Source organism: Sphaerulina musiva (genome assembly GCF_000320565.1).
Source record: "Sphaerulina musiva SO2202 unplaced genomic scaffold SEPMUscaffold_8, whole genome shotgun sequence".
Classification (NCBI taxonomy): domain Eukaryota; kingdom Fungi; phylum Ascomycota; class Dothideomycetes; order Mycosphaerellales; family Mycosphaerellaceae; genus Sphaerulina; species Sphaerulina musiva.
In genome coordinates, this window is record NW_016017390.1 from 643,580 (window position 1) to 656,947 (window position 13,368).

Genomic DNA, 13,368 nt, shown 5'->3' on the forward strand with positions numbered 1-13,368 from the left:
AACTATAACTTCTACTACAAACTGTCAGTATAGGTATATTCAAAATCTATATCCTTTGGCTTCAATTCGAGACTTACTAGCAGAGCTATATAGTACTGCTCCAAGTTACCGACTTGCTAACACTCGATAAGGTCAATTTATCTACTATAGCTGAACCGCAATAGCACAAATGAATTGTCTCTGTTTATAATATATCCGAGACCTATCAACCGGGAAGAATGCAACGACAATTGTAAGGATACTATCGGAAAATATGGGCGACAGTCTGGAAAGCTGGTGTTGATTCAGAACATCTGTCTCTACTCGATGCCGCCTCCCATCGTTCCATGTCTACCACAAACGCCGACGCTAATCCCAGTTCACAAGAGTTTCCTATCATCGTCACAACGGAGCGGGTTACCCGACTGTCAATCAAGACAAATCAAACCCAGCACCGCTCCTTACCGCTGCGAGCAACCTTTCCCTCAAGACCCCCTCACTTTTGTACATGGGCAACTTCAACAAATTCACGCAAGTGCTCGTTGTCGGATACCGGTTCTCATCCGGCCCAGAATCCCGAATACTGAATCTAGGGTTCAAATGACTGAAGCCCAGCAGCGGGCCTCTCGGCGTAGAAGTCACAAACTTCAGCACTTTTCTCCGATCCGCATCGTCAATGGTACTAAACACCTTCCAGAAGAGCTGAATGGTAGGATGTTCTTGCCCGTCATTGCCGATAACGTATGTGCCTCCATACTGGGTGTTGCGTCTCAGGTCTGCAATGTCGATTCCTGCTCCAGAGCCGCTGATGAGGGTTTGGAGTTCGGATTGATTGAACATGGAAAGCCAGCTGGATTGAATGATGTCGCTGAGACCGCGAAGGAAAGCGCGGGTCTGGCGGTGGGACTGGCCCTTGAGTCGATACGAGGCCACGGCATTAATATATGCTAAACGATTCTGATTGGTGACGGGAATGTTGGATCCGTTGGGCATGAGATCCACTTCGTATACCTCTCTTTCAAGATCTTCAGGCGCAGGCTGAGGCGACTCACGGACATTCTCGTCTGGCCAGATATCAGGCGCCCTTTTGCAATCGTAGATGACTTCGTCCGTGACCGAGAACGTCAAGCCGAGATCTTCGGCATTCTCTGCGTTCTTGACAGCCAGCAAGCCTCTGTATAGTCCCTCATCCAATTCGCGAAGGTCGTTGATGTTGGGACGGTAGTGGTTGTCGTTCGCAGAGCTGCCTGCACCACCTGTGAGGGCCCACTTCTTCAAGAAAAAGCCAGCAAAGCTCACGTCCACTAGTATTCCCTCATATAGACATTTGCCAATAATCCTTCCTAAGAACTCGTATTGCTGGGATAGCATGCTAAACTCCTCCCGCACGACTTCATCTTGGTCTCCTCCACGAAGTCTCAATCTGCAAACTTCAAAAGCCACCGGATTAGGATGGAGCAGATGTTCGTCATTCGCAGTGAAAAATGGGGGCCACTCTTTATTGCACTGTGGGTCCATTGCTTCATTGATGACTGAGGTGAGAAATTCTTTCGTGACGCCTCCTCCATCAATGCCCGCCTCTTTCATGTTCCATTTGTCCACAAATGTAATTTGTATAGGTTCCTTGAGATCGGCACCGATCTTATAAAAGTGCTCAAAAGCGTCGTAGAACAGGTGCCTTCGCCTAATTGTGGCGTGATGCCTATCCAGCATTTCCTGGGGTGACCGACCATTAGCATGAGGCTGGAACATCAAGTTATGTCTCCAAAGATCGGGATCCACGATGCCCTGACGTCGCTTCTCTTGATCAAGATAAACAAACTGTCTAAAGGTCTCGACTCGGGTGTGGAAGGGAATGATGAAAGGCATGTTCTGAAGGATTTCCAGCTTGGGCGCCACAGACTGCAGATAGCGCTGCCTGCTGGCCTTTCTCTGCTGCCGTTGGCGACGTTCTTGGGCGCGAAGCACACTGGCGCGGTCTGTGGCTCTGTTTGCAGTATCTGAATCGGATTCTTCATCAAAGTCGTCGTTGGATTCACCACTCCGATCCTCGTCATCTTGCTCTTGCACCATGTGGCGGCGTTCTTCTTCCTCGACGACACCTCCTATGAAATGCGTCATGTCGAAGCGATCGGTCATCAGCCAGTGATCTTTTGGCAGAAATTTGCGGCGGGAGTCTCGTTCATAAATGGCACGCAGTAATGCCGTAATCAGTCCTCGTAAGTAATCGAAGGTAAGTCCAGGTAGCCCAGCCACAGTCGAAGGCTTGGTATCCTCCACCACAGATGTTTCTGTACTCTTGAAGCGAGAAGGGAAAAGCTGGGGAGGAGGCGCAGCTTTAGTTTCATTGAGCTCAGCAGCATCGTAGTACAAAGCAAACCCCAAGTTCTTGCAAAAGGTTACTAGGTAGGCAACATCCTCGCTCGGTACAGCGCTGTTACGCTTCGTGACAGGACTTTTGCCCATGAACTCCTCGTCATCCATGATCTTCAAATCAAAAGAGAACATCTCTAAGAAGACCAATACTATAGTCCAGTCATCACGTTCTCGGCTAGACGGCTGTGTGTTCTTTAGAAGTGGTACAACTCCCCTCGAATTCATTCGAATTTGATGAAACACATCTCTTTGCTTGGTAGCGTTCCACAGATATCTGGTAGGCGATATGGTGTCCACATGTGCGGGACCAAGATGTAGCCACATCCGGATGTTGTCTCCTTGACGAGGGAAGCAGCGCAACAGAGTCAGGGCATACCCGGCGAGAGTCTGAGCATCACCAGCTCCGGTCTTCGCGCCAACAAGAAGATCACGAATCGAATGTTGATCTAGCAATGAAGCCACCTGTGTGTGGAGGAATGTATTCAGAGGAGCGACACCCGCGGTAGCAAGAAATTCGTCAAAGGAGCGGTTATCGAGATTCACAGGATGTCGTTCAAATTCAATCTCGTCGGCTAGACTTCCGAGCAGCTGAGAAACAGCAGATGTGAAAGCCATACTCCGGGAGTGCTTCGCAAGGTAGATGACGTTGCCCAGGAGCCACAGTCGAGCACGAGTGTTTGTCTCGCGCAAGGTTGCAAGCTGCGCAACAGCCTCGGAAAGGGTATCGACCTGCACAGCATTCGATAGTAGCTCTAGCATTTCCGGGTCTTGGGGATGCTCCAACAGGACGACCAGGCCAGCATAGGCAGCGGTCGATTGGAGTGGCGCCAACAAAGCAGCCTGCAATGGCTCTGTCGGGAGATCCCGCACTGTCGTGAGGACTTCGTAGTACTCGGTCGCCGACTTCACATCAAAGGTGGATTGCCTGGCGGCAAATGCCAATATGCCTAAAATGGTGCGGTGGGAGTCGCTGTTGGGCTGGCTTTTAACGCGCAGGGCCGCTAGGCATGCTCTCCGGAGCATTGCATATGCTGCAGGCCATGGCCCGCCACGACATGGCACAGTCTCACTCGTGGTGATCTGCCTCGTGCCATACCATGCCAGGCGCGTGACATCGCTCGCTTCCCTGCGTGGCGTATAGAACAGCATCAGCCTCCGAAGCTGTTGCAGGGCCTCCTCCTCTGATGTGTACGGGCCCGTCGCTCGCTCCTCCCGCTCATCCCACACTGCTCGCCACAAGTCAAAGGTCCGTCTGCGAGCGCGGTGACCACGCCAAGTTCTCTGGATTCGCGATGAAGCCTGGGCTCGTTCTCGCTGTGCCGCTCGGTGGGCTCGATCCTGCTGTGCTGAAGCTACGGCAGCCTGAGCGCCTCCGCCGGTGCCATTTGCCTGGGCAAAGGGGTTCGTGCCCCGTCCGGACAAGTTGACCTGCGGGCGGCGGCGAGCTGATCCGGTGAAGGTCTGGTACATTGTCGTGGCGCGGAGTGGATGTCGAGGTGGAAGGATGCAGATGTGATGATCATGGCAGCGTGATGGCGAGTCGGTCAACACAAACAGTGACAAAAGACGGCGTCATTGCCACTTGCTCGAACAAGTTGCTGCCAAACAGTGCGAGTGCATGCAGTATCGATGGAAGGTCGTGGATATATTCACTCCCGTCACATCCATGCTTACCTCATCGCTATCTGAGTTACCTCCTACCTAGTTGCTAGGACCTCGTTCGTCAGCAGGAATGCCTGAGGATTTAGAGATATCACATCATATCTCGTCTAATCTTATCTTATCTTATCGGCCGGCCATCACTCGGAACTTCGGAACTTCGGCCAAGCTTTCTGGCACAACCTACCCCTACATCTATCTCGCAATACTCACTCTCCCTTTCACGACATGTATAGAGACCACAGCATCTGTAAAGACCACAATATGTGCACATCCTCCCCCCATCACGGCACCACGATGCCTTGACCTCATGGCGCGAAGCAGCTACATCGAGCTTGGCGTTTGGAAGCAAGCCCCTGAAGCCATGGCTATAGCAAGCTCATCGACCTCCAACCCCCCGACACAGTCCCACGAGGCACAGTCCGAGCAACCCTACTCCGACACTCCTCAGGACCTGAAGACGGGGGCCAAATCGGGGGAAACGTGTCTGTCAATTGCCCAATCCCGAAGTCCTCTCCGCGACGAGATCGCTCATCACCTGGGCGAGTCCTCCTCTTCTGCTCCCTATCGCGTCTACAAGCGCCGCTTCTTCGGCCTGGCCCAATTAGTCCTGCTCAACATCATCGTGAGCTGGGACTGGCTTACGTTTGCTGCTGTTTCAGACACTTCGGCTCAATTCTTCGATGTGAGCCCCACAGCAATCAATTGGCTGTCTACGGGATTCCTATTCGCCTTCGTTGTTGCTGCGCCAGCGACCATCTGGGTGCTCAATCGACATGGACCGAAGACTTCGATCCTGGTCGCAAGTGGACTGGTACTCTTTGGAAACTGGATTCGATATGCCGGTGCCAGATCCGGGCGCAATGGAACCTATGGACTGGTCCTGTTTGGACAGATGCTAATTGGTCTGGCGCAGCCTTTTGTTTTGGCAGCTCCTACACGATACAGTGATATGTGGTTTTCCGACCAGGGAAGAGTGGCTGCGACGGCTGTTGCTTCCTTGGCAAACCCTTTTGGTGGAGCACTGGGACAGTTGATCGGACCTTTCTGGACTAATGGACCTGCTGATATTCCCACCATGGTGCTGTACACATCCATTCTCTCTACCCTCGCCACCCTCCCAGCCATCTTCATCCCCGCCCGACCCCCCGCGCCTCCTTCTGCTGTGGGCGCGGCTCAAAAGCTCGACCTCCAAACGGCCTTTCGAGAACTTCCTCGCAACGGCTCCTTTTTTCTGGTGCTGCTTCCATTCTCCGTTTACGTCGGTTTCTTCAACGCCACATCCAGCTTGATCAACCAAATCTTCGAACCCTATGGCTTTTCCGAGGACGATGCGGGAATTGCCGGGGCGATGCTCATCGTGGTCGGACTCGTTGCATCAGCGATCGTGTCACCACTCATTGATCGCACGAAAGCATACATCCTGACCATTAAAGTACTCGTCCCTTTGATTGCGATCTCGTACACCATCTTGGTATTCATGCCCCAGACGCGTGGCTTAGCCGGTCCATATATTGTCTGCGCGTTACTGGGAGCTACGAGCTTCAGCTTATTACCCACGTCTTTGGAATTGCTGAGCATTGTTACATTTCCGGTCAGCCCGGAGGTGAGCAGTGTTATCGCTTGGACCGGAGGACAGATTTTGGGAGCAGTCTTTATTATCATCATGGATGCACTGCGGGGAGGGTGGAGTGGAGCACCGGAGGATAGCATGATACGCTCACTGATATTTCAGGCACTAGTAGCTTGGATTGCTGTGCCATTCCCGCTGATGTTGGGTGTGTGGAAGTTTAGGAAGATCACGGTGGGAGGCGAGGCCGCGATGCTGGGAGCAGACGGCTAGCCATGCGATGCATGCCGCAGATATGAATTCCTGATCTCTGGAGATACCCATGATCTGAGCACCAGATCTTTCGAAGCCATGTGTTGCGCCTAGATGCAGGAACGTGTGCTCATACTAACTAAGACCGGCTTTGAGAGCAAGAAGTCTTACTCGAGAAACATAATCCAGGAACGCGTGTGTGAGAACAAAGAAATCTTGAACCAGCGTACGAATGGGCTTTGTGCGCGACTTGGACACTGTACGCATCCGGCAAAAGATCATGTCTGGGAGTCGGCTTTGTTCTTCTTCCGAGGGCTCATAATAGGTTCCACCTGCAGTGTAACTATCTCCTCCACATTATACCCTCTGAATTATGACTCCAAAGAGAACACCAAACGACAGCAAGCTCAGACCAGAAGCGCTCACAAGAAGTGTCAGTTTTGGCGAGGAAAGAAACGGCAAGACAAGAGTGACGCGACCTGGCACTTCACCAACTTCCCCAGAAAAGAAAATGTATCCTCTGACAAGCCCGCCTCTGACCAAGAGGAAGATTGTCAAGCGCACTTCCAAAAAGTTGTATCTGGGCGAGGACTCTCCGTCAGCTATGTCGAAACCCAAGCCGGAAACTCAGAAAATTAAGAACTTCGATTCGCCTTCACCAAGAGCACCAGGGGCACCGAAGAAAGCCCAGAAGTTCATCAGCTCCCATCATATCAATATACCGAGGGCATCCTTCCCGGCCGCGATTCCCGATCACTACTCCAGCGACTCTAGTAGTGATAGTGATACTACCGGAACGGAAGAAGACACAAGCAGCGAGAGTAGTAGTGGTAGTGATACTACCGAGACGGACATAGACACAAGCAGCGAGTCTAGTAGTGACAGTGATACTCCTGATGCTATCACTCCTGACGGTGTCACTCCTGATGGTGTCACTCCTGATGCTGTCACTCCTGATGGTGCCACTCCTGATGCTGTCACTCCTGATGCTGTCACTCCTGATGCTGTCACTCCTGATGCTGTCACTCCTGATGCTACCACTCCTGCGAGAGGTAATGTTCGTGGTCTCGCAAAGGGTATCGATGGCAAAAGGAAGAAGAAGAAGGCGAAGAAGAACAAGGCCGCGCAGAAGAAGAGAGGCGTTGTGAAGAAGGGTGTCGTAAGGAGGCAGAAGCTGCCGGATATTCCTCAATCGGAGCTTGCGAAAAGGAGAACAACACGGAGCGTAAAGGGAAAGAAATTCTTTTCATTGCCCTGAGAATATATATATAATCTGGCGACGAGGAAAGAAGTTCAAGCTTGTTGGACTTTTGTTCTATTAGTGTGTCAGTGTGTCTCTCAGGTTATTTAAATATTTGGTAAAAAATCTCTAACAGCGATTACAGAGAAGGGATGGAAGAGTTCCAGATGGGTCTGTTTGTCTGCATCACAACCGGCAATACGTTTGTGCAGATATATTGATCCTGTTGGTGTTACACCCAGAGACTTGGCAAGCCACTGGAATGCTCTCCCAAGACTCCTACTGGCCACATTCAGTTACTGTCAAGTCCAGATTGAGCATCTTGGCGACCGTTTCTGGTACCATATCTCTCCTGAGCGCTGAACTAATGCCTCTTCGCTTAACCACTACTCCAATAAGCTGAACAAAAGTATTTATGAACAAGCTCCCAGTGAAGAAAAAGGCACAAGTGAAAAACTACACCTCACCTCACCTCAATTTTTCTTTTGCCATTAAATCCACAAGTCCAACACTCCTCGCCGTCATCCGCCCAGCATGATGTACAACCCCATCACCACCACCAACTCCCCTGCCCTCTTATCACTTTTCCTCGCTACTACCCTCCTCTCCCTCTTCACCTCTCCCACATCCGCCCAACAATTCTTCCACATCTCCCCCTTCTACGCCCAAGACGGCTCCTGGATCACAGACACGCCCGAGGACATCGACCACAGCCTGACCTTCAACATCTCCCGCCCTGGAGCAGCAGGAACTCAAGGCGGTAACGGAGAAGCAGAGTGTCGTTTTTCATGGTATGTTATCGAATGAATACCTTGGAATAGTAAACGAACGAACAGAAACATCAAAAAGAAAAACGACGCAAATGAAGAGAAAGAGAAGCTAAACCGTGAATTCGTATAAAAAAAATTCAGGACAGGTTCAATCCCTCCATCCTGCTACCAAGCATGCAGTCCAACCTCCCTCTCCACCACAGGCGGAGGCTCCCAATTCTACGCCCGAGTCACACCGGGATATCAAAATATGATAGCGAAAAACATCTCCATTGTAACGTCCCCCTCCTCCCTTTCCCTCCCTCTCCTTTTCCCCCATATCTCTCAACTTACCCCCTTCCTCTTCTTCTTCACAGGACATTCTCCAATCCTACTCTTACCGCAACTTCGTCCTCCAAAACGGCACATTCTCTCTCCAAGAAGAATCTCCCAATGGAGAGAATGCTATTCCGGGATGTTATCGTTGTGAGCAGAGGTATTATCGGGGATATACGACGGAAGAATGTAGTTTGAGAAATGTTTCGGCTGGAGTGGATGTTCCCGTGGAAGCTTTTGGGTATGGGATTTGGCCGGTGGGGAGTGTGGTGGATGTTTGTGGGGAGTGAGAGGTGATGAGATGAGATTGGGGGAGTTGGTGAGAGCAGAGGGGTGGGTTGAGGGGATGGATAGGTGGATGGATGGATTGATTGATTGATTGATTGATTGATTGAGGGATGGACGGATGGATTGATTGATCGAGTGATAGGCAACGAAATTTTTTCCAAAGAGGTAGCTAGCCGTGGGTTGAGCCCTCTCGGATTAAGGTAGCTATCAAGAGTGAAAAGTAGGTTATAACTTACCCGATATTGTCTCTCTCTCTCTCTTTCTCCCTCTCCCTCCTCCCCCCCCCCTCTCTCTCACACACACACAGCTAGCCTATATGCTTCACACATAAGACCAACACCTCCTCTCTCCTTCACAACATTATTTGCTTCACTCCCTAGTAACAAACTCAACCTATTTGCTTACTTCAACTATGAAATGTACTTAATAAGCTCGACCGCCTCCCACTGGCCTTCAATAGGTGGTACCTTCGCAACTCTAACAATATATAAAAACTTACTTTCTCCTAATCCACAGAAAAATAGAATAATTCACCCCAAAGTAGCTACCATTTAGGGGATCCGCAACAAACCTACCATCCCCAATACCCGCGCAGAGTTAGACATATATACAACCCATATCCACCAGAATATACACATCACATCCGCTCCCAACCCATCCTTCCAAGAAGATAAAATACCATCACTCCTCTCCAACCGCCGCTCCCCAACAAGACATTAAAAAAATGCCTTCTTCTACACAATCTCCCACGAACAATACAACCACAACCACCACATCTCCACCTTCTACTACGCCCTCCGACCCGAGCACCACCACTCCCACCAGCCTCGCCAAAACCTCTCCCAAACCTTTCCGCCTCCTCGACCTCCCTTTCGAGCTCGTTTCTCAAATCCTGGAACATTCCATCGAAGGAGTTAGTAGTGAGACTGAACCGATTGAAATTGCTTTTTCTTCTTCGTCTTCGTCTTCTTCGTGTGTTACTACTACAAATACAACGCCTATTATCGAAGAAGGAAAAGGAGAAAAGACAACGAGGGAAGAAAAAGAATCACAATCCATCATTCTTGGCGTTGGCAATGATATTATCGAAATGAAATATCCCCCCCACCACCACCACAACACCAACAACACTAAAGAAGAACCTCCTCATCCCCATCCAGGTATTTTCCAAACCTGTCGAATTCTCCGCTACGAAGGTCCGTCTCCCTCCCCCCTCCAAAAACCCCCAACACTAACCTCTTTCTTCCTTTTTTTTTCTTTCTTTTCCTATATAGCTCTCCACATCCACCTCCGAAAATCCTTCTTCACATTCCCCTGCGCAGGGCCAGGAATTCGAGGGATTCGACTCGATGAAGCAGCAGCAGCGGAAAAAAGGGGTTTGGTGGATGAAGTGTATTTGAAAATGCGAGAGGAGTTACTTGTTGGGAGGAATGGAATGTTGAGCAAAGTGTCTTGTGCGGTGGATTTGAAGAAGGATGTGATTTGGTGAAGGTAATTTTCTAGAGTCGACTTGCGGTTGGAGTTGGGATGGGATTTTGAATTGACTCGGGAGGTAGGCAGATTCGCTTTCCTCTCACTCTGGAGAACACACAGAGAGATCCGAGACTTTTTCTCGTATATATATATATCATCATTCATCGCCACTTCTTTCCACATTTACTACTCCCCCGCCAACACATTCAAGGAGCCGAATACTTATATTCATACTGCAGCTGCGCCTTCTTCAAATGCTCCTTCAACTCCTCCTCCTTGTCCGCAAACCCATCTGCATTCTCCTTCACCCTCTTCAAGTACATCTCATTGGTAATCGAGGGTTCATTGGGGATCGCGATACCCTTTTGTACAGCAGGGCGGGCATTGATTCGTTCCCACCATTTGTACAAGTTGGGGAATTTTTCGAGATTGACGCCGGCGAAGTAGGATACGTTGACCCAGCTGTGTGATTTGATGTTGTATTAGTATATGGGTCATTGTTTAATCGTCAGATCCCCTCATCATGTGAGTGGGAAAGAGGGAGGGAAAAAGAAAAAGAAAAAAAGAGTGTACCTGAAATTCGCAATATCCGCAATCGAGTACTTGTCCCCCACAAGATACTCTCTCCCCTTCAGTCTAATATCCAACACGCCATACAAACGTTCCGTCTCGCCCACATATCGTTGCGTAGGATACGCAATCCGCTCTTTCGCCAAACGATAAAAGTGGTTAGCCTGTCCCTGCATGGGGCCCAAACCACCATGTTGCCAGGCCACCCACTGCTCCACCAACGACAGCTCCGGGTCATTTTTGAACGAGAATTTAAACTCGGGATCAAAGTGTCGTGTCAGATAGGTCAGAATGGCAGCACCTTCCATGATGCCCAGACCGTCCTTGTCGTGGTCGATGAGGACGGGGATGCGGCCGTTGGGGCCTTTGTCGGTGAACCATTGCTCTTTCTGGATGTTTTGCATAATGTTGATGCTTTGGAAGACGTAGTCGGGTTTGCCGTAGGCTGCTTTGAGTTCTTCGAGGAGGATGCTTGCTTTGTGGCCTGCGGTGCGAGATTAGGAATGATGAACGATTTTTCGTGGCATTGTGTCTCTCTGTAGATTGCAAGGGAAGCTCACCATTGGGTGTGCCGAATGTCAGCAACTCGAGGCCGCTTTTGGCAATCAGTCCATTGGGTCGGTCGGACATGGCGTGGAGGTTCTGCTGTGGGATGGTTGTGGTCGAGAAGGAGGACGACGAGAATGTGGTGAGTGCAGGGGAAGTGTTCTTGATCAGATGGTGTGTAGTCTGCTGTAGGCGGAGCAGAGGAGTACGGATCATGAAGGCGAGGAGGAGGATGAAGAGGAGAGGGAGGAGGTTGTGGTAAAGGAGGAGGAGGAGATAAATGTCATCTTGGCCTGCTTCGTTCGACCTGCTACACGGAACAAGTTTCCCCGGCCCGAGGGAGTGGAAGTGAGTGAAGATGGAGTGAATGATGATGTTGTTTGTACAGCAGCAATTCGTCAGCAGAGAGCTTCCCGTCACGTCACCAGCGGAGCAGCTCCCGCACTATTTCTGAATGAGGTTAAGTGAGGTAGACTCAGGTACCTAATTCTCCGGAGCAACATTGAATAAGGATTTCAACAATTCCAATCAAATTACACCTACTCCTCCAAACTCTGCCCCTTCAGCTCCTCCTCCGTCCACTCCCACAATTTCTGCTCCAACCCCTTATCCCTCCCCTTCGCCGACGTCTCCCCCTTCTTCCCGACCGGCATATAAAATGTCCCACTCTCAACCTGTCTCTCACCACTCCCCAACGGCGCCGTAGCCGCCCACTGCTGATTCCACGCACACATATGCGCCGGAATCATAATCGGCCAACTCGTCGCATACATGAAAGCCTTTTGTCCCATACTCAAACCTCCAATTAACCCCGTCGCGCTGACTCCCGGATGCAATGAGACACTCGTGATTTGCGGATAATGCTGCGCAAAAGCGCGCGCGTAAATCATATTGGCGAGTTTGGATTGTGCGTAGCGGATCCAGGGGCCTGCTGCGCTTTGTAAGGGGCGAGGCACAATATCTGCCATGTCGGTTTTTAATTTGGAAAAATCTATACCGCATGCGGGGTGGCCGCGGTGTGCGAGAGAGCTGTCCCAGATGATGCGGACGTCTTTTTTTTCGGTTTGCTCTTCTGCTGCTGCTGCTGGTGCTGCCGTTTGGAGTAAGAGTGGCGTGAGGAGTTTAACAAGAAGCGCATGTCCGACGTGATTGGTTCCAAATTGTAATTCGTATCCATCTTCCGTGAGACCTGGCGGGTGAGCCATAATTCCCGCATTAGCCATGAGAATATCGAGTCGATTCATTTTAGCGAGCAAGTCTTTCGCTGCCACTTTGATCGATGCAAAGGATGCGAGGTCGCATTTGACAAACTCCACAGGCGTATTGGGACTCTTCTCTTTGGCCAGTCTGATCGTCTCGTCCGCCGACGGCTGCGAGCGGCCGGTGAAATAAATGTGTGCGGGATCATGGCTGGCAAAGGACACGACTGTCTCGCGTCCTAGACCTCCAGTGCCGCCTGTGATCAAGATGACTTTTCCGCTGAGACTGGGAATCTCCTTTTCGGGATCAAACACTGGCTTGCGGAGAAGGTCCAACATGATTTCTGATGAGAAAACTAGAAGGGATAATTATTCTTGTGGTGATGCTGATGTCTGATGAGAGAAGTTCAGTTCCAGCTGCTAGGGAAACGCAGTCCACCAGAGAATCAGAAAATCGTCGACCTATCCAGATCTTATCTTGTCTATCTATCTTATTCACCATCATCCTCCCACCTCCTACTCACTAGTCAGACATGTCAGAACAACCTCGGCGAGACCAATCCTCACTTTCGACAGGCATACCAACAGGCCTGTCCCTTACCTTCCATTGGGCAGAAAGACTACCTCCTCCCCTGCGACGCCTGCGTAAGGAGCATTATACTTCCATGACCTAACCGAGCCCTACATCTCTCTCCGGGGGACCTGGTATAGGCCCTATAGGGGTAAAGTCCAGACCGAGGAGTAAGTGAGTACATCGTCGACCTCGTCTACAAGACGCATGTTGTGATTTCTAGGTGTGATTTGTGTACAACTCTTATCACTAGTTTTACTCACCTTATTACTAAGGCAATGGGACCCCACATCCGAGCGCTTCCGCTTCTACTTTGGAGTTTGTGCTTTCGTCTCGTCCGATGTCCGCACGAGATGGATATATGTTTGGTAGAATACAACAACAACAACATTCTGATAAGTCCCTTCACAATGTCCGAGGATAGGTAGTCAATGAATATATATATTCGAGGGGATGAGTCGATTTCTTCTCTTTTTAGCCAAGGGGGTAGGTAAGGTAGTCATTATACACCTCTCTCTCTCTCTCTCTCTCTCTCTCTCTCTCTCTCTCTCTCTCTCTCT

The 13,368-nt window shown here is 50.3% G+C and overlaps 6 protein-coding genes across 6 annotated transcripts; 3 read left to right on the top strand and 3 right to left on the bottom strand.

Annotated features, from left to right (window-relative positions):
- Positions 1-139: 139 nt before the first annotated feature.
- Positions 140-3,955, bottom strand: SEPMUDRAFT_150611 (uncharacterized protein). The gene has a single exon (XM_016906288.1). It carries the CDS (start codon positions 3,823-3,825, stop codon positions 412-414), a length of 3,414 nt encoding a protein of 1,137 aa, XP_016758653.1. The 5' UTR covers positions 3,826-3,955; the 3' UTR covers positions 140-411.
- Positions 3,956-4,381: 426 nt separating this feature from the next.
- On the top strand, positions 4,382-7,196 carry SEPMUDRAFT_127236 (uncharacterized protein). Its single transcript, XM_016902137.1, has one exon. It carries the CDS (start codon positions 6,210-6,212, stop codon positions 7,092-7,094), a length of 885 nt encoding a protein of 294 aa, XP_016758654.1. The 5' UTR covers positions 4,382-6,209; the 3' UTR covers positions 7,095-7,196.
- Positions 7,197-7,548: 352 nt separating this feature from the next.
- On the top strand, positions 7,549-8,685 carry SEPMUDRAFT_150613 (uncharacterized protein). The gene is made up of 3 exons (XM_016906289.1): positions 7,549-7,867; positions 7,988-8,120; positions 8,203-8,685. The coding sequence occupies exons 1-3, from the start codon at positions 7,611-7,613 to the stop codon at positions 8,449-8,451; spliced, it is 639 nt and encodes a 212-aa protein (XP_016758655.1). The 5' UTR covers positions 7,549-7,610; the 3' UTR covers positions 8,452-8,685.
- Positions 8,686-9,173: 488 nt separating this feature from the next.
- On the top strand, positions 9,174-9,938 carry SEPMUDRAFT_109833 (uncharacterized protein; the record flags this gene model as incomplete). Its single annotated transcript, XM_016900810.1, has 2 exons — positions 9,174-9,645; positions 9,724-9,938. 2 exons carry the CDS (start codon positions 9,174-9,176, stop codon positions 9,936-9,938), a joined length of 687 nt encoding a protein of 228 aa, XP_016758656.1.
- A 12-nt stretch (positions 9,939-9,950) lies between these two features.
- On the bottom strand, positions 9,951-11,378 carry SEPMUDRAFT_150615 (glutathione S-transferase II). The gene is made up of 3 exons (XM_016906290.1): positions 11,053-11,378; positions 10,496-10,976; positions 9,951-10,384 (listed from the first exon to the last, which is right to left on the bottom strand). The coding sequence occupies exons 1-3, from the start codon at positions 11,252-11,254 to the stop codon at positions 10,129-10,131; spliced, it is 939 nt and encodes a 312-aa protein (XP_016758657.1). The 5' UTR covers positions 11,255-11,378; the 3' UTR covers positions 9,951-10,128.
- Positions 11,379-11,577: 199 nt separating this feature from the next.
- On the bottom strand, positions 11,578-12,753 carry SEPMUDRAFT_69747 (oxidoreductase; the record flags this gene model as incomplete). The annotated part of the gene is made up of 1 exon (XM_016909873.1): positions 11,578-12,753. The coding sequence occupies exon 1, from the start codon at positions 12,574-12,576 to the stop codon at positions 11,578-11,580; it is 999 nt and encodes a 332-aa protein (XP_016758658.1). The 5' UTR covers positions 12,577-12,753.
- Between the last annotated feature and the right edge of the window lie 615 nt (positions 12,754-13,368).

What these genes read in the sequence shown, in the direction of transcription:
- SEPMUDRAFT_150615 (XM_016906290.1), bottom strand. Translation starts at nt 11,254, where the DNA reads ATGATCCGTACTCCTCTGCTCCGCCTACAGCAGACTACACACCATCTG. An exon ending in GACATTCGGCACACCCAATG is followed by an intron (nt 10,977 to 11,052) that starts GTGAGCTTCCCT and finishes CTCGCACCGCAG; the next exon opens with GCCACAAAGCAAGCATCCTC. An exon ending in GCGGATATTGCGAATTTCAG is followed by an intron (nt 10,385 to 10,495) that starts GTACACTCTTTT and finishes CAAATCACACAG; the next exon opens with CTGGGTCAACGTATCCTACT.
- SEPMUDRAFT_150613 (XM_016906289.1), top strand. Translation starts at nt 7,611, where the DNA reads ATGATGTACAACCCCATCACCACCACCAACTCCCCTGCCCTCTTATCA. An exon ending in GCAGAGTGTCGTTTTTCATG is followed by an intron (nt 7,868 to 7,987) that starts GTATGTTATCGA and finishes AAAAAAATTCAG; the next exon opens with GACAGGTTCAATCCCTCCAT. An exon ending in TAGCGAAAAACATCTCCATT is followed by an intron (nt 8,121 to 8,202) that starts GTAACGTCCCCC and finishes TCTTCTTCACAG; the next exon opens with GACATTCTCCAATCCTACTC.
- SEPMUDRAFT_127236 (XM_016902137.1), top strand. Translation starts at nt 6,210, where the DNA reads ATGACTCCAAAGAGAACACCAAACGACAGCAAGCTCAGACCAGAAGCG.
- SEPMUDRAFT_150611 (XM_016906288.1), bottom strand. Translation starts at nt 3,825, where the DNA reads ATGTACCAGACCTTCACCGGATCAGCTCGCCGCCGCCCGCAGGTCAAC.